The sequence below is a fragment of the Bidens hawaiensis genome, unplaced genomic scaffold (assembly GCF_021521415.1).
Source record: "Bidens hawaiensis isolate Kalapana, Puna unplaced genomic scaffold, B.hawaiensis_p1.1 tig00000760_1, whole genome shotgun sequence".
Taxonomy (NCBI): Eukaryota; Viridiplantae; Streptophyta; class Magnoliopsida; order Asterales; family Asteraceae; genus Bidens; species Bidens hawaiensis.
In genome coordinates, this window is record NW_027491043.1 from 205289 (window position 1) to 227797 (window position 22509).

Genomic DNA, 22509 nt, shown 5'->3' on the forward strand with positions numbered 1-22509 from the left:
GCGCATAGCTCTGACACGCTTTGCATTTTTGGATTTCTTTTAACGCGTCCAAGTACATGCCTGGCCAATAGTAACCTGCGTTCATTGCCTTGGCAACCACCATGCGCAGGCCAGTATGTATTCCACAGATTCCTTCGTGTATCTCTCTAATCACATAGCTTGCTTCTTCAGCGTCTAGGCATTTCATGAGCGGTCCAAGATAAGAGCGTCGATATAACGTACCATCAAGCAGTTCGTAGTTCTGCGACTTATGTCTTATCTTCCTCGCCTGTGCGCGATCGTCTGGTACCTTTCCCTCCTTCAAGAATTCCATTATTGGAGTTATCCATGATGAAGGTGTTGTATGAATTACAAGGACAGACTTCGCTCCCACTGACGGGTTGCCCATTACTTCCACCTTGACATCTTTGCCAAAATGATCGAAGCTGGTTGATGCCATTTTGCTTAGCGCGTCGGCGGACTTATTTTCACTGCGTGGAATGTGTATGATTCTGAGAAAGTCAAATTGTTCAGTGAGTTTCTTCGCCTGCTCTAGATACAGAGGCATGGTGTTCTCCTTGGCATCATAAAGGCCATTGACTTGTGCTGCTACCAGGTATGAATCTACATGAGCCTCTAGCTTTTTAACTCCAAACTTGTGCGCGATGCGCAAACCAGCCAGCAGGGCTTCATACTTAGCTTCATTGTTGGTGCTCTTGAAATCCAACCTGATTGTGTAGGTGTATTCATGATTTTCTGGATCCACCAGTTTGAGGCCTGCGCCGGACCCTTCGTTGTTTGAAGCTCCATCAGTGAATAATCTCCAAACGTTTTCTTCATTATTGGCTTGCGGAGGGTCTACTTTGTGCTGAGCCTCTTCAACTTTTCCTTCAGGGATTTCTGCGATGAAATCAGCTAAGACTTGTCCCTTGATTGCTGGACGAGGCTTATAGGTGATCGTGTGCTCCCTTAATTCCAGCGCCCATTTTGTCAGCCTTCCTGAGAGCGCGGGACGCCGCAAGACTTGCTGGATGTTGTAATCAGTCAGGACTTCAATAGGATGACCATTGAAATATCTGTGAAGCTTGCGACGCATGCGTTAGTGATAAAACTAACTTTTCTATGATGGTGTAGCGGGTCTCAGGATCTGTCAGCACCCGACTTACATAATAAATTGGTGTTTGGATTCCCTTGCGATCCACCAACAATACTGCGCCAATGGCGCGTTCTCCTGCTGACAGGTATAATGTTAAAGTTTCACCAGGTAGTGGAGCTGTGAGCGCAGGCAGATTTATCAGACATTCTTATATCTCACTGAAAGCTTGCTCGGCCTCAGTCGTCCACTTGAATTGGCTTTTTTTTAAGCAATTTCTCAGTGTGTTAATGAATGGGGTAGATTTGCTTGAATGGTTTTCTAGGAACCTGTTAATTGATACCAATCTACCATTCAACTTCTGAACTTCCTTCATGGTGGATGGTGAGGGCATGCTGAGGATAGCCTCCACCTTCTCTGGGTTCACCTTGAAACCATCCTTGGTGACCATTACGCAGAGAAATTTCCCTTCTTCCACGCCGAATGTGCATTTGCTCGGGTTGAGCTTCATGTTTACTTCCTTTAGGCGCCGAAGGGTTTCGTCGATGTCTTTGAGCATTTGTTTTTCCTCCCTGCTTTTAATCACCAAATCATCCACCTAGACTTCTAAGTTTTTCCCAATCTGCTCGTTGAAAATTGTATCCATGAGTCTTTGGTAAGTGGCTCCTGCATTCTTCAAACCAAAGGGCATTTTTGTGTAACAGAAAACACCCTTGTCAGTTCTGAAAGCAGTCTTGTCTTCATCCTGCGGTGCCATTTGAATTTGGTGATAGCCCTTATAGGCATCCAGGAAACATTTGAGCTTAAATGGCGCCACAGAGTCCACCTTCGCGTCAATGTTTGGGAGGGGGTAACAATCTTTTGGACACGCTTTGTTGAGGTCTTTGAAATCAATGCACATTCTCCATGACCCATTGCTCTTCTTTATTATCACAGGATTGGCTACCCATTTTTGGAATCGTATTGGGCGAATGATATTAAATTTAGTATTTTGGATATCCGAACTATCCGAAAAGTACCAGAATTGCCATCCGAATCAGAATCCGAATCCGAATTTTTGAATATCCGAAATTTCGGATAGTTCAGATTCAGATTTTTGAATAATTTGGATACGCATCCGAATTTGGAGTCGGATTTTTTTAACTCCCCTAATCTAAATGTAAATTTAGTTTGAATGTGTATTAAATATGTTAAAAGAAGCATGTTATGTTAGTGACAAAAATTTTCTTTTAACTTTTTTTTTCCATTCAACTGCTTTTGTACGTATGTAATCAAATTATATGTTTATACTATTTCAAAAGTTTTAATCAGGGCCGGCTCATGGGCTGACCGCATAAGGCCCAAAACTTTTAGGAGCTTAAAATACAAAATTAACTTCTAGATACATATATACATAAATGATAAACATGAAAGAAAAGTAAATATGTCATTAGGCTTTGCCAGTAGGCTGCTGTTTTCAAGTTGAAGACCAGGTTTGAAACCCTATGCATGCATTTATCCTTCTTTTTTGTTAATATATTGACGTTATTTTCTCAGTATTAAGATTCTTTTATATAATTTATATCATAAATTTTTATTTATATGTTGATGTTATTTTCTCTGTATTAAGATTCTTTTATATAATTTATATAGATAAAATTTTTAAGTAAATGACAACTAAATTCACCCAACTAAAGCTTATAAAATAAAAGCCTTTTTTTCACATAATTTAAATAATTAAACTGTTTCAATTCAAATAGACTGATCGGAGGCAATGTTTTGTTTCTTTTTAAAAAGAATTATATATTTAGGAGCCCATTTTTTTTTACTCGTATAGGACCCTCAAGGTCCCCAACATTCTTAGAAACAGACCCTGGTTTTAACCATATGTTGAACAACTGAGTGCTTTTACTATTAGCTATAAACAAAATATAATACATACGTGTGCAAGTGGATCATGAAGAAGCGTGGATCGACTTACTTGTGTTCGATCTACGTTCCTCGTGTGTGAGAGTGCTATATCACCGATGGTTTTCCGGAATATGAGTTCTTCCACCTACAAAACGAAAAGCACCGTGAACTTACCCCTCAGAAAGGGACAGAAGGGTCCTCTTTGGGGTAACCCTCCGGTGTGAGAATAAGATATTGTAGGAGAAGATGATCAGAATGTGAAAATGAGTAAAGGACTTAGCATATATTTTCTTGCTTGCCCCCAACTATGGAGGTGGTGTGGTATTTATAGTATTAGGGTTTCCAATGATTGTGCTCAGACCCAATTAGGGCCTTTTTGGCCTCCTCCTACTGCTGCGCGCCACGTGTACTTGGGACACCTGGTGCTTTTTCATTGATTATTCTCTGACCAAGGTATTTTACCTGACCCATGTGCCATCACGTGGTGGCACATGGGTTTTGCTGAGTTGTCCACCCTTCATTGGCAGCTGTCAACATCAGCACATTCTTTATTCCTTAAAAGATACCTTCTGGAAGGTTGTCTGGTGAGTACAATCATGGTTGTCCTTATCCTGATTTGGATTAGACTATTGTCTCATTTGTTGTTTTGTCCTTTATGCGCCTATCCCGGGGATGCGCAAGGTCTTCTCTTTATTCTCACGCACAGATGTTTCATGCGCAGATGTGATATGCGTGAGCATGAGATGCGCAAGCATATGTGATATGCGCCACGCGCAGATGTGATATGCGTAAGCATATGTGATGCGTGAGCATATGTGATGCGTGAGCATATGTGATATGCGTGAGCATATGTGATGCGTGAGCATATGTGATATGCGTCACGCGCATAGGTTTTGGCTTTGTGTCTTCATGACATCCTGATTTCAAGCCTCTTGTCTATATCTTGTGGGTTGACCCGCCCCGCTCGATGTTAAGGCGGGTGCATACTCCTTTAGATCATATACTAATTTCAGTAGTTAAATGAGGGGCGGGCCCAGTTCGAGACCGTAAACCGATAATTAATACCGACGTGATAACACAAAAAGCTGGTTTGACCGGTCCCAGACCGATTCAAACCCCACCTTATCCGCAGTTTGGATACCGGTTCCTACTCTCGTGGCAAAAATCAGTTTGTAACCTATCCTGATAACACAAAACCGGTTACAAATTGACCAAACCACTAGTTTGTATATCCAAACCAGTTTCTGACCCGACCTAAACCACTTCATATGGGTTCGAAGATTTTGCACCAAAAGTGGTTTGTGACCCGAGCCGGTTTCTTCTCAAACAGGATTTGCCCAAATTTGGCCAAACCAATTTGGTTCATAACCCAAACCCCTCTAGGCTCATAACCGGTTTTGGGCACCTCTAGTGAGGTGTCAAGTTATTATTATATATAATAATTAATAAGTTTGACGACGTAATCATGTGATTGGTTCACGTGGTTGGTTGGCCTTTTAATTTGCATTTAATTTGTTTTTCGTTTTTAAATTCGAATCGGTTTGTTGTCGTTAAATACAATTGTTTTTACCGTTGATACTGTCAAATGATTCCGACCAAATTCGGCGTCAGCTCGCGGTCGCAACCTAAGGTTTTTTTCCTTGCGATTTTTTTTAGGCCGTTGATTCTGGACGAATTTGAGCCAGGTAACGGTGACAACGCGCGTATTTTTTATTTTTGTCACGGTCTTTTTTATGTAAATTGTTAATTTGTTGAATTTTGAGTGTGGACAAATTAACTTATTGCTTTAATTTCGGTGTCATAACCTGATACCAACTGAACTCATATCGGTTCACCACCACAACACATGGTTTTCTGTGTACGATTTAGTCCCGACAACGTCAATTTTGACTAAATTCGCGTTAGTTTGTAAACGCATTGCGCGGGTTTTTTATCAGTTTTTTTGTCTCTTGATTCCAGAATCAACGAATTCGTATAAGTTCATAACTACCACACGCATGCTTTTTTTTTGTTCACGACATTTTTTTAATATTCTAAATATGTTAAATTGTTGTATTTGGTTGTGGACGAACTTATGGTTTGCTTTACTTTTTGCGTCGTAACCAGATATCAACCGAAGTGTCATCGATTCGCAACCGCATCGTGTGTTTGGTTATGTTAATTTGTTGTATTTTTGCATTAACAAAGTTTTTTTTTGGGCGGGGTGGGGGGGGGGGGGGGGAGGTTATTACTAGTTCCGAGATCCGGCACCGATCGAATTCACCTCAACTCACGTACGCACTGCACGATTTGATAAGTTGTGCGAGTACGACTGTCAATAACATCAACCCGGCGCAACACGCCCGGAATCTCCTAGTTTCACATAATTGACATTACAGAAAATCAATGTCTCACCAGGTTTTGGATGATATCCCTTATAAATAACTAGTTTTAAATCATGTGTCACACACGGGATAGTCAAAATTATAAAATTACAAGTAAAACAAATAATTACATAGCGTATATGAAAAAATGTATTAAATCTACACTTGTATCTATATTATCTGTACATAAATTGATTTTATTTATATCACAAAATGATTTTTTTAAATGAACTTAATAAAAAAAATTGTGCAAAAACATACCTGGGAATGCTCTTTCTATTGTTTCATTCTCAGTGTCATATATGTATAATTGAAAGAATTTTGTTATGAACCAATTTCGGAAATAAGACTTCTCATACGATAGTAGTTATAACCACTCAACCTAAATACAGAAGGAGTGTTACCTTTATTGATATATTTATCAATTTACTACCCATCAAAGGAAAGAAGGACATTAAATTGTAACGACGGATGTTCTTCAAGAACTATGTTTTTATGAGCTACACCATGAAAAAGATTTTGATAAGTTTCAGGAGGTTTCTCGACTTTATCATAATGACAATATAAAAAATAATGTGTTAACACATTCAATTTTGTGAATATGTTGTTTCATTTAAGCATAGTTTTGCATAACATGCTTCCCATACAATGTTCTAATCATCATTGAAAGAAAAGTTAATGCTGACACAAATATTTCAAATTTAATAAAAGTTAGAAGCATTGATAGGCCTGGGGTGGCATGTCGAAAGTGTTCGCAATGTTTTCTTAAATTTTAATGGTCGAGGGAAAAATAGTCAAATTATCAAATCATGAACCTTTTGACTATTTCCAAAAATTCCCTTGAAAATAAAATTGAAACCCGAATCGTGTTTAAAATTCTAACTTTCATTCGTTTGACATTTTCAAGTCAACACTTTAAACCCATAACAAATTTGACGATAAATATATTTGCATTCTCAAACTTTTAAAAATACCCAAATTTCTCATTTTTGACTAGTAACAAATTTTGACATAAATGTAGTTAACTTATACCAAATAATCTATTTATCAACTTTTGACCCATAAAAATCAAATTTAAGTTTCACAAAAAACCTAAAACAATCCTTGATAAAGAAACTAGGAAATTAAATATGATAAACTTTGTTATGTCTGAAAGTGATTTGTATATACTATCTTTACATTTTAACATATATATATAAGCTATATATAAATTAAAAACTCAAGTGGTTATAAAAACTCTTGAAAACTCAATGAATGGCTAAAAAACATCCACATCCTCCATATTCTTTTTTTTTAACACAAAAGGTTATTTAAGTCTTTTACTTTCACACTCTCTCTCCTAAAATGTCTTTTCTATCGGTATTTAACATATTCTTTTTTATTCTATCTAATATCATCTTTAAACAGGATCCACTCAATATTTATATTAATGAAGGTATGGTTTATTGGTATTAGTATTTTAAATGGTAAAAGTATATCAATTATTAAATCAATATTTAAAACAAGAGAATTAAAAAAAAAGGAGCATGAGACATCCGAATATTTAAGTTTTAAAATAATCCAAATATTCCCACCATTCAAACAAAAAGTCCAAATATATTTACATAAGTTTACATATTTTTAATTATGTAACACATTTTTAAATATGACACAAAATTGTAAATTAACATATTTTAAAATCATGTTTACAAATTTTTAAATAAGTTCATAAAATTTTTAAATATGTTAACAAATTTTTAATAAGTTTAAAATATGTTAACAAATTTTTAATTAAGTTTAAAATATGTTGACAAATTTTTAAATAAGTTTACAAATTTTTAAATAAGTTTAAAATATGTTTGTAAATTTTTAAACAAGTTTACAATTTTTTTAAAATATGTTTACAGATTTTTAAATATTACATATAAAAGTGTATATTATTGGTTTTGCTGGGTGGTGCTTTCGACCTCTCGTGTTTACTTAAAAAAGGGTACAATTTGTTAAAAGCGTAATATTTTGAGTTACAGAAGCTTATTTTAAAAACAAATGTTGTTTTGAATTGAGATATTTAAAATGAAATGAAAAAAGTTAAAGTGTGCTAGCATGTGGTTTCAGTTTGTGATTCACAAGAAGAGAAAGAAAACATAACTCATTTTACTCAAATACCCTTATATGTACTTCTACTATTAAAATATTTGAATTTAAAGGACATACATCAACCTTTTGGATCTAAGCCGTGGATGGACCTTAATCAATGGTCAAATTTGAGTTTTCATGGTTTCTTTAACTCATATGGGTTTTCAATTTATCCATACCCTATATATATATACATATAGTTTACTAAATTAACCAAAAAATAAATAGATAGATAGATTTAAAGCATATATTTATAATTTCTAAATTTATATGACAATTTACAATAATAATAATACTATATAAATAGATTGAATTAAAAAAAATGAATTAACTTTTAAACATATATTTATAATTTAGTGATTAAAAAAATTACTTTATAAAATAAAAGCATATTCGAGTTTTGTTTTTCTTTACAATCTTCTACAATTTACATAGTACAATATGTTAATGATAACATTTGAAATTATTATTTTTTTTAAATCTTTGACAAACATGGCCTATTGATTTTTGGATTTCACCAAGTATTGTGGAATATTTAGTAAAATAATATGTTAATATTTATTTTTATAAAATTGTATAGATATAATACAAATAGAGGGTAAAAGGAAAGTGAATAATTATTGATTTATTACATATATTAGGATTTATTATGATCTTAGTTTTGGAGGGGAAAAAATTGTGAGAATTAACAAAAAGATGACAAGCGTCCATAATGATTTTACTTTATAGAATAGAGAGATTTGCATGCTGAATATAATGAAAGTTATTTGGTAGGATTGGTAGTCATGTTGCTCATTGAAATGACAGATGTTCGAATCCTAAACATTTATTTTTCTGTTTCAATAATAAGTTGTGTATTTGGAACATAATTAGATTTAGTCACCTTGGCACAAAAATCTCTTAAACAAACTGTGACACTGATGTGCGTGCGGTGTATATATAAATATTTAATTATTTTTCACACGAATTCCAAAAATGGTTTTCACCTAAACTTATAAAACCCACACAAATGGCAAGTGTACCAATCGTATATGTAATATAGTTGCGGTATGAACCGAGTATCAATCCGTGGACACGTAAATTTTAATACTAAATCTTTATAATTAAAATAACCGTATAAATGATCTTAAAGTTTTTTTTTGTTTTTAAAAGTAATTTTTAAAGTGACTTATAACAATAATTTAAAGTAAGTAAAAATGATAATGTGAAGATTCAAGATTTAAAAGCTATTACCTTAACTTTAGAATTCATTTGATTTCCAATGATGGTAATCTTTAATATATGATAAATTCACTATTATATTTACAAAGAGTAGTTTCTAGTTATAGATAACAATTCCTTTGATATTTTGGAAAACTAGTATGAATTATACCAACTAATCATCTCAAATCATAATTGTAAGTGAACCTTTATGTTGAAATTTAAGAATATAGATTATCATTCAATTAAGAAACTCAAATCTAACAATCGGTTGGAAAGATCACATGAAAAACACCTAATCCACCTAGGGTTGATTAAATTAGACAAAGTTCAAGTATTCCTTTAATTTATGAATCTTCAACCCAAATGTAATATCAAAATAGTTGTGTTAACAAAATACTTATAATATTACTTAACAAGAATATCAATTCATAACAAATGTTCAATCTTTTCAAATCTAAACATGAGGAATGTGTTTAAACAATTTTCATGTTAGCATACAAGAATTATTTTAACTATTTCTAGATTAAAAATTATAAAGTTGTATGAACAACATTTATAAATAAATGGTAAAATCAAGAGTTTTTCAACATAACAAGACATACCATTTATAATTCTTGTATACTACTTTCAATTGTTTAAACACAATATTTCTTCAAAAGATAACCAAGAACTTAATCATTATTTCAACATAAAGTTATTATATGTTAGTTTCAACCATCAAAAGTTATCAAGTTTCATCATAAGTTAAGGTGATATGATAAGTTTAGCTCATGATAATAATGAAATATACATCAAAATAGAAGAACATAGCATCCATAATGCTAGAACTCCTTCTTGAGGTTGTATGGATCTTCAAGAGCTTCTTATTGCCTTCAAACTTCTGGAATAGTGAAGTGAGAATGGTGGTTTAGAGTGTGATTTTCGGATATGTCTTGGTGTCTTGTGGAGCTTGAAAGGCCAATTTATAGGCAAATTCTGCAGGAGGCATGGGGCATGCCCTCACTAGGCACAGCCCTGTGCCGATACCAAATCTCTGACATAATATTCTACGATACTTGGAGCACATGGGAGCACATGCATGTACTTGACATAGGGCTATGCCAAATCGAAGCATGGGGCGTGCCTCGCGATGTCACCAGACAAATAGTACATCTTGCATATGTCATTAAGCATAGGGTTGTGCCTAACCGAGCATAGGGCTGTGTCTCACTGCATCATAGGGCTGTGTCTGGTTGAAGCATGGGGCATGTCTGTCCACGTCACCAGACAAATAGTACATGTTGCTGATGTCATGTTAAGCATAGGGCTGTGTCTTCCTGGGCATCGGGCTGTGTCTGACTGCAGCATAGGGCTGTGTCTTCCTGGGCTTGGGGCATGCTGAGCATATGAAAGTTTATTTCATTGCCTTTCCTTCTAGAAAGTGCTCGTTTCTCGTTTATTAGCTCGTTTATCCCTGGAAATTCAAATTAAACAAGTTAAGTATCAATTCTAACTAAAATTCCCAAGAAATAACACAGATTGGAGCTTATTTGATGTATAAAAGATGTACAATTTTGTGTACATCAGACATATTGGTGAATCTGGCATCGCTCTATTCTATTAACAGGAATAATACTACAACTTAAATATCATCAACGTGTTTTGGCGTATTGGTTATGGATAAAAAGAGAACTCCACAGTTAAGCATGTTTGAGTGAGATGATTCAATGATAGGTCACCTTTTGCTTTTATTTTTTTGTTACATATATATGGTCTTGTGCTTGATTATATAGATTTATGTTTCACTCAATTTTTAAAACTTTATTTGGTCTTTCGGAAAGAAAGTGATAATAGGAGAATATATAATTTAATGGGAAAATTCCTAAAATGTCCCATTAATGGATAGAGATTTTATTTTTGTTCCCATAAATAAAAGTTTTCATAAATGTCCCCTACAAACACGTCTTTGACGACGTGTTAGGCCTCAATGCATCTTTCACTACCTATTTGGCCACCAAAAGCGTTTTTCACGACCTATTAGCCTCCAGCGCGCGTCTTTTACAACCTGTTAGCCTCTAACGCGTCTTTCACGACATGTTTGGTATATTAATTGTTTTTTTTAACATTACATTATTACAATTAATTTTATACATATTTGGTTTTTCTTTTATAATACATAAATTTATATATAATTTCGAATATGTCGTTGAGACATGTTTATTTTTTCTACATGTTGCCATAAATTTTGCTCAAAACCGAGTGTCAAATTGATATCGAAATGTTCAATAAAATTTGACCAGGCTCGTTTTAAGTACAGTTTATGACAACACGTAGAAAAAATAAGCATGTCTCAAAGGTATATTTGAAAGTTTATAAAACCATAACACCCATAAATTTGTGGGAAATGGAATCACTTGTAACACCTCGATCATTACTGTCTATGGGTTTTGAAGTGTCAAACGAGATTTTATCAAATATGACGGAATGCGATTTTAAATGTAATGCATATGTTTAATTGACTTGAGGGGACCCGGTTGTATTTACACGGAAGATTATTGGTGAAACTTTGGGAGCAAGGAGTCGGTTTGAGAACTAGAGGGACCAAAGTCTGAATTTGGTGAATTAAAACACCAAGAAAAAAAACCCTAGATCACTCATATGTGAATCCAGGATAGCCAAGAAAGAGAGTATGAGAAAGAGGATGCACAACGGAGGTGGTACTAGTCGGTGAATTCGTCAATTTCTAGTTTTAATTGGGGGTATGGAGGATTGGGGATGTTTGGAAGAGGAAGGGTTTGATCAAAAAAAGATTCCGGCAAAGGAGCTAAGAAGTCTGGCCACTATTTGTGTCACCGGTGATGGTTCCACTGGCAGCCGACAGAGGCGATGGTTCTGAGTGGTAGATCTTGGCTACGTGGTCGCGTGGATATATTATTTGCTTGATTTTGAGTTCGTATGACCAAGTTATGAGCAAAACAAGAAAGAGTTTGCATTCCGGATGACAGTTTTACAGCGAGCTGCTTGGATTTTCGGCGACGATGGCGGCAGTTTCTGGTGGCAGGAACCGGTGTCTCTGGTGGGGTTTGGCAAGACGAATGCGTGGATATATTATTTGCCTAAAACGGAGTTCGTTTGATACGGTTTCGAGCTATTCGACTGTTAACGTGCAAAACTGGATGGTGGCAGTAGTTTTCTAAGATCCGACATGTCAAGACGAGTTCGTAGATATGTGATTTGCACGAATCGGAGTTCGTATGTTCAAGTTTTGAACATTTTAGTTTTTGTTCGCGCCGACACTTTGGGATCTTGTGCGTATGGGTTTAGAATAACTTATACTCGAAGGTATGACTTGGTGAATTTTTTATGTAACGTTTGGTATGATTATGGGATATGAGAAATTTTTCGGGAAAGATGTTTGAGGACGTTTTTCGGTAACATTATTTATAGGTTGTTTATAAGCGAACAGATGCGTCGGTTGTATGGAGTGAGAACCTTGTGAAGTTCAGGATTTAAGGCTTTTTCTTCCGATAGATCCTAAGGTATGTCTATATCGTTATGCTTGAACTTCATAGTTAATAGATTTGATTTGGTCGGTTTATTGCAAAGATTGTAAAATTAGGGTTCCGGTTCGACTAGATTTGGGGATTTTGTGATTCATGTGTTGTTTGACCAAACTGACACTCAATTCTGTTCCTAAACTCTTATAATGACTTATTGTATTATATTTTAAGACTTCTTTATTATTTGGGGCTGAATTGGTTGGCAATCACACTATCGAGTTCTTAGCGCATGAATTCGACATTTTTAAATTGAACTGGGTGAAGTTGTGTAATCTGTTACACACCAATTGTAATTGATTGAAAGAGGAATGTAATAAAGTGGTATTAGGGCTGTTGCAAATGAGTTTGATTGATGAAGGGCTTCGGTTCGGTTTAATCTTGTTAGAATGTTCCTTTAAGGTTTTGGTTCGTTTTAGTTTAGGGATTTTGCAAGCATGTTGTGTGATGAACTTGAAACCAATTTAGGTCATGAACCCTTATTGGTACCTATTGTATTTTATTTTATGACTTTTTCATTATCCGGGGCTGAATTGGTTGACGATTAAACAATCGAGTCATTAACGCGTGAATTCGGTATCCTTGAAGTGAATCGAGTGTAATTTTGCACCCCAGTTGCTTCCCAGTTGAATTAGTTGATGAACTGTGATATTAATCATGTAATCGAGGGCTGGTTATTAAGTAATTTGAATGAGGATGGGTATTGGATTGGTTTAACTCTTGTTACAACCCTAATTGTAAACAAACAACCCGTTACAGTGTTCTTAAACTATAAGTGGTTAATCAAAGTTGGAAAACGGGTCAGGTTGATATTAAATGGTTAAAGCAGGTCTTAAAGTACTTAGAATGGTTTCTGGGAACCCTTAGGCCATTAATAGAAAACTAGGTCGCAGGTTTTACAGGTTAGAACCGTACCAACTTCTGTTAGGAGTTGCTGACCTGTTTGACTATTTGAAGTTTCTTAAGCCTAGTTAGTGGTATATTTACATATATTATTATCATGTTATCTTGGATTGATTGTATGCTGCTAGACGGTCACTTGGCTTATTGATAGACTGGATTTGCACGCATGTGAGTTCATGATGCCCCCTTTTTAAATGATTTAATGTTTTGGACTAACATGCATAACATAAAGTTACTTTACTAATTTTACCCGTGGATGAAATTATCATAGGCTTATATATTATATATATAGAGGAAATTAGATATTTTATTAGGTCCATATGTGAGGATTATTTAGCTTACTTAATAGCTAAATTTATGTGTATGCTCGAAGATTGTTTAGCTTAATTTTTAGCTAAATGTATGCGTATGTTCAAGAAATGTTTAGCTTATGCATTAGCTAAATGTAGTTGTGTGTAAATGTCTATGTGAATGTTTTGTCAAGCCATGACCGAATCAAAATTTGAGGATAAAATTCCTTAGTTCCCTTTTGGTGATCTAAGGTGAGGAAGTCCCTAACAGTTTATCTGTCCTAGGGGCGGGATGTTAAAATTCCTTAGTTCCCTTTTGGCGATCTAAGGTGAGGATGTAAAATTCCTTAAGTCCTTTACTTTGTGTTTGGTGACTTAAGGTGAGGAGATTCGTGTCGTGTGCTTGCTGAAGAAAGATGTATTACTTTACTTACGTGATGAATAAACATTTTAATATTAGTATATTATTACTGTTCATTGTATTGTGAAGGTTAAATGTTTTGCCTATATTGTATTCATTCTTACATTTATAAAAACATGAATTCACTCAGCCTGGCTGACTTTGTATGCATGTTAGATTGATCGCAAGTTAGGCGGATGTTTGAATCACCCCTTGGGTGTGCTCGAGGCTACCCGACATTTGAAGATGACATTTCTAGTTGAAAAACATATTTATTTAAATAGAGTTATGCCATTTTTATATTGGCTATTAATTAAAGATTATAACATATTTATATTGAACGAATTTTATGGCAAGCTGTTTATTTATCTTGATTTAAATCTTTCCGTTGCATAGATTTGAGTTTTGAATTACACAAAAGTGCAATTCATTCCAACTTAATTATTTTCATTTTAGATGCTTCCCGCGTTTTGGGAAGAAAGACTTCCGCTATTTGTATTTGAGGTTAAATAAACGTGCCACTTTTTTATTTTTTGTAAATTTTATGATATGATATTCCAACTGTTTGACACCCCGATTTTGGGGTTCTTACAAATACTTAATGCATTACATGTTATGAAAAAACCAAATATGAGTAAAATTAATTATAATAATGTAGTATTAAAAAAACAATTAACAGGACAAACATGTCATGAAATACATGTTAAAGGCTAACATGCCGTGAATGACGTACATTGGAGGCTAATAGGTCGTCAAAGACGTGTTTACATAAGGCATTTTTGAAAACTTTTATTTATGGAAAATCTACCTCCATTAATAGAACATTTTAGAAACTTTCCCTAATTTAATTTCTTTACGTTCTTGATCTAAACAAGATGAAAAACTGAAAAAGTAAATTCAAAGTTCAAGCTAGAGGAAAATTTTAATTCAAACTTTAAGAATGAGCCTCACAATTTGTAATAACTTTTTTTTTAAAGCCACGAGACTCCTTGATGGTCGGGTATATTTTGTATTATATTATATTAATTATTTAGTATTTAGTTAAACTATTATGTGAACATTGGTACTCCAAGCTTGTTTCTGTGTTTCAAGTATTTGGACGCTAAGGATGCTTATTGACGTTAAATACAAGCTTGGATTGATGATTTAGAAGAGCGGAATTGATTGGTACGCGTCCGAGCGAATAAAACAAGAAAATGCCAAAATTTCCCTATTAAGAAGGCCCTTTGCGTTATGCGAAGGGATGGCGCGAAGAATCAGGAAAATGTGCCCGACTATTTTTTCCTTCGCGCTACGCGAAGGACCAAAGCTAAAAAATTTCGCACTACGCAAAGGAGTCCAAAAACGGGAAAAATAACCTAAATTTTATAAAAACACTTTTCAGCCTTCATTCGACATATCTCTTGTTCCAGCATGCATAGACAAGCACCAGGCGATTTTGCATCATCTTGAAGTCTTCGGTTCGTCCAATCAGTCCAAGGTTTCATCCTTTCATTAGATCGATATCGACATGCATATGCTAGGCTAAAAACCTTTGTGATCACTTTAGGCTACGTTTTTGTGTAAAATTGGTTATGATCGAATTCTATGTGTTTACTTGTTTCAAAGCTTGATTGATTGTGTTGTTTATCTTGCTTTGCTTTCATGGTGATTGTTTAAACAGTTTGTGATCTGATTATCATATTTAGCATCAATTATTCGGTTGTGTTCATCAGCATTTAGGACTAGGTTCTTGTAACCATTGATTCAATAGCTGTTAGTCATTTCTTAATAATTGGTTTTCATAGTATAAAAATAGTAATTAGGTAGATTGCATTCAGTTGTATCAACAATTCGTATTACGGTCTATTTGCTATCACACCAAAGTACTAGGTCTAGTAATTATTGCGCAATCAACTTAACAGAATTCGTGATTAGATTGCTATCACATTACCTGAACCTGAAGTGAATCACTCTTGTCTTAATCGCATGGCCGGCTCGGATAACGGTTAAAAAATTTTGGGCCAAAGGCAAAAAATTTTTGGGGTTCAAGTAAAAAGCATTATCTTGTTGGGTTTAAACAATTTAATTTTTAAATTGGCTTATTTGGTTAGGATTTGGTTGTATAAAAACTTTTTTTTTATAAAAATATGGTTAAATTGTCTCAATTGAGTCCTTTCCAATGTAGTGTAGTGGTAGAAAACATGGGCTTCTTAATGGAGACTGGAGTTCAATCCCCACCTACAACACTTTGGAAGGGATATGGGTGACTCAATGAAGGAAGACTGAGATCTTTGTGATCTCCAATTCGATACTGAGGGCGTTCGGGTTTTACCACCAATGAGCCTTCGGGCGGGTGGGTAACTTGGAGGCGCTTAAGGGCTCTGTACATTTCTCCGGAACTGGAGATAACTTAGAGGCGCTTAAGGGTTCCGTATGACTGGGTTGGGCTAGCTGGCGGTGGCATTTTGCCATTGGGTCACCCCGTACAAAGTACCTAGGGGCATTCTATGCTTGTTGGCCGTTCAAAAAATAATGTCTCATTTGAGGTTAGAATCTACAACCCTTTGATTAATAGTCATACCCCTTTGTCACTAAACCAAGCTAGTAATTGTGTAATTAAGTTTAAACATTAGATATGCATATTGTTTTTTATAAAACTATAAATAATCTAAAAAAATATATCTGGGCCTATGGGGGTGTCGGGCCGTGGTCCGTCTACCACCTGGCCCTCCCTTAGAGCCGGCCATGTTAAATCGTTTACAAATCATAAAAGTAATCGTGTTGTGTTCAAACATTTTTCTAAACTGCTTAGCATCGTCTGTCCGCCTAGTTAATTAGTTTTTAAGTCATGAGTCAAACTTGCACTACATTCCACCCTATAAAAATAAATAGTGTCAAAGTTTTCACAAATTTAAAAAAATTACTATATTTTCTCTCTTTGAGTCTTCGTCCTATAATTTACACTTGCAACTACTCACAACCCCACTCTATAATTTGCAAAATCCCTCACGTAATTTTTGGAGATGAGTTGAAAATGCTCTAAATTAGGCAAATGATGTTCAGAACTTTTTAGGCATATTTAATTTAAAAACATGAAAAAAGCTAGTGGTGCATGTTGTTAATTGTTAGAAATGAGTCAAGAACCCGATATATACATAAATAGTTGGCAAAATATGGTCAACAATGCTACTAGAAGTGGTTACAAAGACCGAATAAATGATTGAGGGAGTGAAAGAATTGGAATATCGCAGGAAATTATTAATTTTGACTAGTTTGAACATAAAAGGGTTTTTTATTTTAACCAATAATAACATGCAAAATATGAGTAGTACTTTCTGACTAACTAGGTTGGTCAAAACAGTTGGTAAAAAACCTCTGAATTAAACATCCACTCATGGCTACTTAAGTAACGTGTGCACGTCATGTTTAATGAAAGTTACCGTTTAAAAAAAAAAGACTAATAAAGTAAGAACGTACAACTTGATTACAAGATGCATACACGTGAGAGGACCGTGGTATGATCTTGAATTATAGAAAAAACCACGAAATTCATTATACAGGAAAACGGAAAACAAGATGAATATGTATCTGAGTTGTTCAACAAAACAAGTTTTTTTAATGAACTCCTCTTACTATACAAAGCATACCCAAATTACACCACCTAGATAAACCCTAAAAGTTACTTTTGCAATCTAAACAATTCGCTACGACAGTTTAAAAGCAGTTATCCAATCCAACCGATTTCATTCATCCTCATCCAGCTCAACAATCTGTGCCCGTCTTTCCGCTGCTTTTTTCCTCACAAAAAACCCCCACCGCATTGCCGCCTTAATCTTCAACCAACCAACCACTGCCTTCCCAGGGCGGTTGCGGTCCTCACCAAAGTCATAATTTGGAGCCGGTGACGATATAAACGATGGAAAAGAAAACCCATCTTCTGTGACGTTACCGCCATGACCACCGCCCATACTGAAGAGACGAAGAAGGTGCTGCATATCTTCATTCTCAAGCATCTCATGACTCCTCATGCGGATCTCCTCCTCTGACATGTTCTGGGACCAGTCATCAAACATGTTCATGTTCGGCTGCTGTTGAACCGATGTGTTCATAGGTTGGAATGATAACGATGATGATGACGAAGATTGTGGTGGACCGAGTGCTAGCTCAGATCTATCGTTAAACCCGTTGTCTTGGTGACCATTCGAAGAGAAATTTATGTCATACTGACCATGTGGATTGGTGTTCACAAGCTGTGGCGTGGTTTGGTACATATTATTCATACTGTCATTATAACCTGAACCGAATGATGAAGTTATTGTGAGAATAATATAATAATAGTAAGTGTAAAAAGGTGGGTTTTAGTGTTTACCTCCTAATAACAGGTTTGAGTCCACAGAGAGAGACTCGGAAGGACCCACAACAGGATGACGTGGCAGTAGTTGCTGATTATTTGAAGATCTTGGATACTCTATCGAGGCCATAGAATAATCATTCCGAGATGCACCCGACCTTTTAGGTTGCTTGAAGTTCACAAGTGATTTGCCATCATACTCTACAACTTGGTTCCAGTTATCATACGCTTTCTTAACCAACGTATCCACATACACCTGCATGAAAGATAAACATCAAGCATAAAGTACAACTCAAGGATAACATGTATATGCATCATATAATATATGAAAAGTAGGAAGAACCTTTTGGGCATCAGAAAGAGAATCAGCAGATTGATATTGGTCACCAGCAATAAGACCACTAAGCTCATAAATATTATTGAAAATGACACCAACATTTTTGTTATCCTCTGGATAATATATATAAAACTTTCCACTCAGAACACATGTTTTTGCATGCTCTAGTAGAGCCTCCCACATCTTATTAGACATGCCACTTCCAAGAATCTAAAACAAAATTAAAAAGGAAAATTATCACACATTTAAAGAACAATATAACGCAATAAATGAATAAATCATACTATATTCTTACATTACGTAGCTTTTGAGAATCTCGCACAACAAGACGAAGAAAATCTTTAACTTTAAAAATCCCTTCTTTATTCAGCCTCTTGTGAAATGATCCATCTTTGCCGATTTTCTCCAGTCTCCACACTTCATCATTTAAAGTAGGCGGGTAGTGTTTCTTGTACACTATCATGAGAATGATAATTAATAATTATAAAATATGGTGTATAATGATTAATAACCCATGATGAAAAACAAACAAACAAACATACATTCTCCTCTATGATCTTTAACAGTGAAAGCTTCAGTCTTTGCTTCACGTACACGCACCCCTTCACAGAACCCTGAAGCAACCTTCAAACCGAGCCTAAATTTCCGACTCCTAATCCAACTTGAGTTGTCTGTAAAAGTCAACTCCCCTAACGTCCCGACACCTTCTTTGAGTGTGACCTGCACATCTCCGGTCAACAATGGTCTCTTTCCTTCACGTTCTTTAACAACATGACTTTCAAACTCTTCTTGTGTCCAGCCTTGATCATCTGCATTGTTGAAATCGCCTTCGAGGACAACAAAATCTAACTTTATTGATGATTCGGGTCCCGATGTAACCACATGGCTGGTGTTGGCATCAACTAAGACAATGTGAATAGCAGCTCCATGTTCGCCTTCAACCTTTCCTCCAGTGTAGAGAGGTAATGACATCCGGGATTTGAAGTGAAGCTGCAGGTTTCTGCCATCTGGTCCTTCAATACGCTTAGGTGAAGACCTGAAATTTATCACACAGATAAAAAAAACAAAAACAAAATTTGTTATCATCGATGTTATACAGCATAGATTCATCAACTGCAATGTACTTGGGTAAAACAGCCAAGCAACTATGTTCACCCAACAAGTATACTGAGACGACAATTACAACAAGCCACAATCAAGAACGAGCAGCAGAATAACAACTCACAAACAGCATACATACCAGATGTTATAAACAATCTGCTTATTATGTTTAAGCAAGATTATACTTACAGCCTCACAGGCGATCGTGGTAAGACACACACCATTTAGAAATCTCAATGATGTGATTGTCGTTATACAGAAGCTCTATGCGAGCCGTCTGCTACAATATTTCAGCCCCACCTTAGCAAAAATACCCTAAGCACACAGCATCGACCTTCAAGAAAATGTTTAGTACGCTGACAGCAAATGTTGCCAGCGATTGGAGTTAAGTGTAGCGGCGTTTTTGAGTGGCATCTTCTGGCGAACCTCTGTTGTCATGATGCTCGTTACATAATTCCACTCATAACTTCCACTACACCTTGTATTATCTGCCAAAATCCACGGCAACAACAATAATCGGGCGTCGCCGCAACTTTTCCGGGAACATCTTTTTTTCAAGTGCAGTGTACAACAAGTTACTGAAGACTGAAATTGTGTTTTTGTGTATTTCAGCTGAAGTCTAGCAGCTACAGTCTAGCAGAAATATTGTTAAAGGTGGCTCACGACAAGCTCCTGGTATACCGACAATCACACTGTAGAGATTCTAACTAGTGCGTCTTACCACTATTGAACTGTAAGAATTTCTTAAACATCACAAGTAGATTGTTTGTTACATCTGTTATATACATTGTATGTGAGTTACTACTCTAATTGTTCATCCTTGATTGTGGCTCGTGTTATAGTCTATGTATGCCAGTTGAGTGTATGTAGTTGCTCTACTGTTTCAATCTTGATTGATTTCTTGTGTGCTTACTTGTTTTAGTTCCTTTTGATTAGTGTTAGGTGTTTAGCTTGAAGATATCGTTAGTTGTGTTGTGCAATATTACACCCAACCTTATATGTATGCAAAGCATGAATTATAAAACAATATACAACACACCTTCCATTAGTTAACCGAGCAGGGCCTAGCTTCGCTAAAGCTCGTTCCACTTCCTCACTAACCTGTTCACAGATAACGAATAGTGAGTTGGTGAAAGGGTAGTCATTAAACCAACAAAATTTCCATATTTTAAATGTTGAAAACAGAAAACCAAAAGAATCAGTAATCTGAAATATTTTATAAAATGGAAACGGAAATGTAAAAGGCAGCATCTTACAACTCTTCGAAGAATAGGTTCCAAAGACGAGGTAAGCTTTTGGAGACTATCCACCTTCAAAGCTTCCACAATTACACTGCAAAAATAAAACCAGAAGGATATTGATGCACTTTGAAAAGCACTTAAAAATCAACTTTTCATAAAGCCTAAATCAAAAGAATGTTTGTACATCTGATTCCCAACTATGGAATCTTTACTTGAAAGCATCAATCCGATAAAAAACGGTGAGGGGCATACATGGTTAATACCGGAAGCCAATCAAGCCATCAACACATAGAAAATAATCAGATGAAAGCACTAACAACCTAGCAGTGAAAGAAAGCCCTAACCAGAAATTGAAAATGATAAAAATGAGCTACCTAGCTAAGGCCGGGCGCTTCAGCTCGGGCTGCGGTTCATCTTCGGCACCATCCAACCCTCTCTCCCTAATCGAATTCCTCGTCTGCATCTCCACAAACCCTAAAAACCTCTTTCTTTTAAAGAAATATAAAACCCTAATTTAGATTCCACCGTGAAAATTAATTATAGCTGTAGATTGAAAAGTAAGTACCTGAGAATACAATTGAGATTGCGTGGTCTCTCTCTCACTAATAACACAGTGACTGGAAAAGTCTTCTCTAAAGACCAGCGAGTGAGTGTCGTAATGTTTTTCTCTTTTCATCTTTTTTTGGCCCTTGGATCTGCGATGTGAGCCGTACAATGCCCCACGTCAGACACCCAAGTTTTGTCTCAGTTTGGGTTGAGTGCCTGCCACCAATAATCCCCTTTATCTTCTCAACAAATTTCATTTAGTTGTCATTTATATTTTAAATTGACTTGTTTTGTACTTTATGTTTTCAAACTTAACACCGTTAATCTTTAAGTATTAACCTACGTTAAGTTTGGTCATGTGTATAGTTTCACAAAATTATTATATATATATATATATAGGGTTTGGATTAAATACAAATAAAATTAACGTGCTAAACATGAGAATCAAATAGAATAATTATATATACAAGTAGAATAATTATGTAATTACATCATAGAGTAATTACGTAATTACTCTATGATGTAATTACATAATTACTCTACTTGATGCTCACGTTAATTTCATTTGTACGTTAACCTCCTCCTATATATATATATATATATAAATAGCTTTTAGCCCGCATGTTACGCAGGTTTATTTAGATTCTTTTTTATATTATTTTAAATATATACTTTTTAGTTATGATGTGTTTAGGTTTCAATATAAACATAAACTTTAAGGTGTAGATTTTGTATGAAAATCAAAGGTTACATGGATCAATAAATTATGTTGATTATATTTTGTTAACCTTTTGGTCTTTCAATTGAGATGGGTAGTTTTATAGTTTATTTGGAGTTTTAAGTTTATAGTTGGGGTATTTGGATTGAGGTGTATATGTTTATAGTTGGAATTTAAGTTTAATTTGTGGATTTTTAGTATGTTTGTATGGGCTTGTTGTTGCAGGCTTATTTTGGACATACATGAGAATATAGTTGGTTGGAATTTAAGTATGGTTTTTGAACTTATGGTAGTTTTGTATATTTACAATTTTCTATTTGACTTTGTATATAAAATAGGAATTTTTTTCTTAGTTCAATCTATTCTCAATATATTACTTTATTGCATTTCTCATTATATTCTAGTCAATTCAATTGGTTAAATTCTTGTTTATATTGAAAAGAATTGAGATTTATAAGGAG

The 22509-nt window shown here is 35.1% G+C and overlaps 1 protein-coding gene across 1 annotated transcript; it reads right to left on the reverse strand.

The window, feature by feature from the left end:
• Positions 1-17447: 17447 nt before the first annotated feature.
• On the reverse strand, positions 17448-21247 carry LOC143535013 (calmodulin-binding protein 60 B-like). Its single transcript, XM_077029363.1, has 8 exons — positions 21159-21247; positions 20800-20875; positions 20583-20644; positions 18985-19478; positions 18738-18898; positions 18449-18652; positions 18124-18361; positions 17448-18048 (listed from the first exon to the last, which is right to left on the reverse strand). Exons 1-8 carry the CDS (start codon positions 21245-21247, stop codon positions 17498-17500), a joined length of 1875 nt encoding a protein of 624 aa, XP_076885478.1. The 3' UTR covers positions 17448-17497.
• Between the last annotated feature and the right edge of the window lie 1262 nt (positions 21248-22509).

Bases quoted from the DNA above. Each gene is read 5' to 3' on its own strand.
- LOC143535013 (XM_077029363.1), bottom strand. From the start codon at position 21,247: ATGCAGACGAGGAATTCGATTAGGGAGAGAGGGTTGGATGGTGCCGAA. The intron at 18,362-18,448 runs GTTCTTCCTACT...TCTTTCATGCAG, and splicing joins CTCTTTCTGATGCCCAAAAG to GTGTATGTGGATACGTTGGT. The intron at 18,049-18,123 runs GTAAACACTAAA...CATTCGGTTCAG, and splicing joins CTCAAACCTGTTATTAGGAG to GTTATAATGACAGTATGAAT.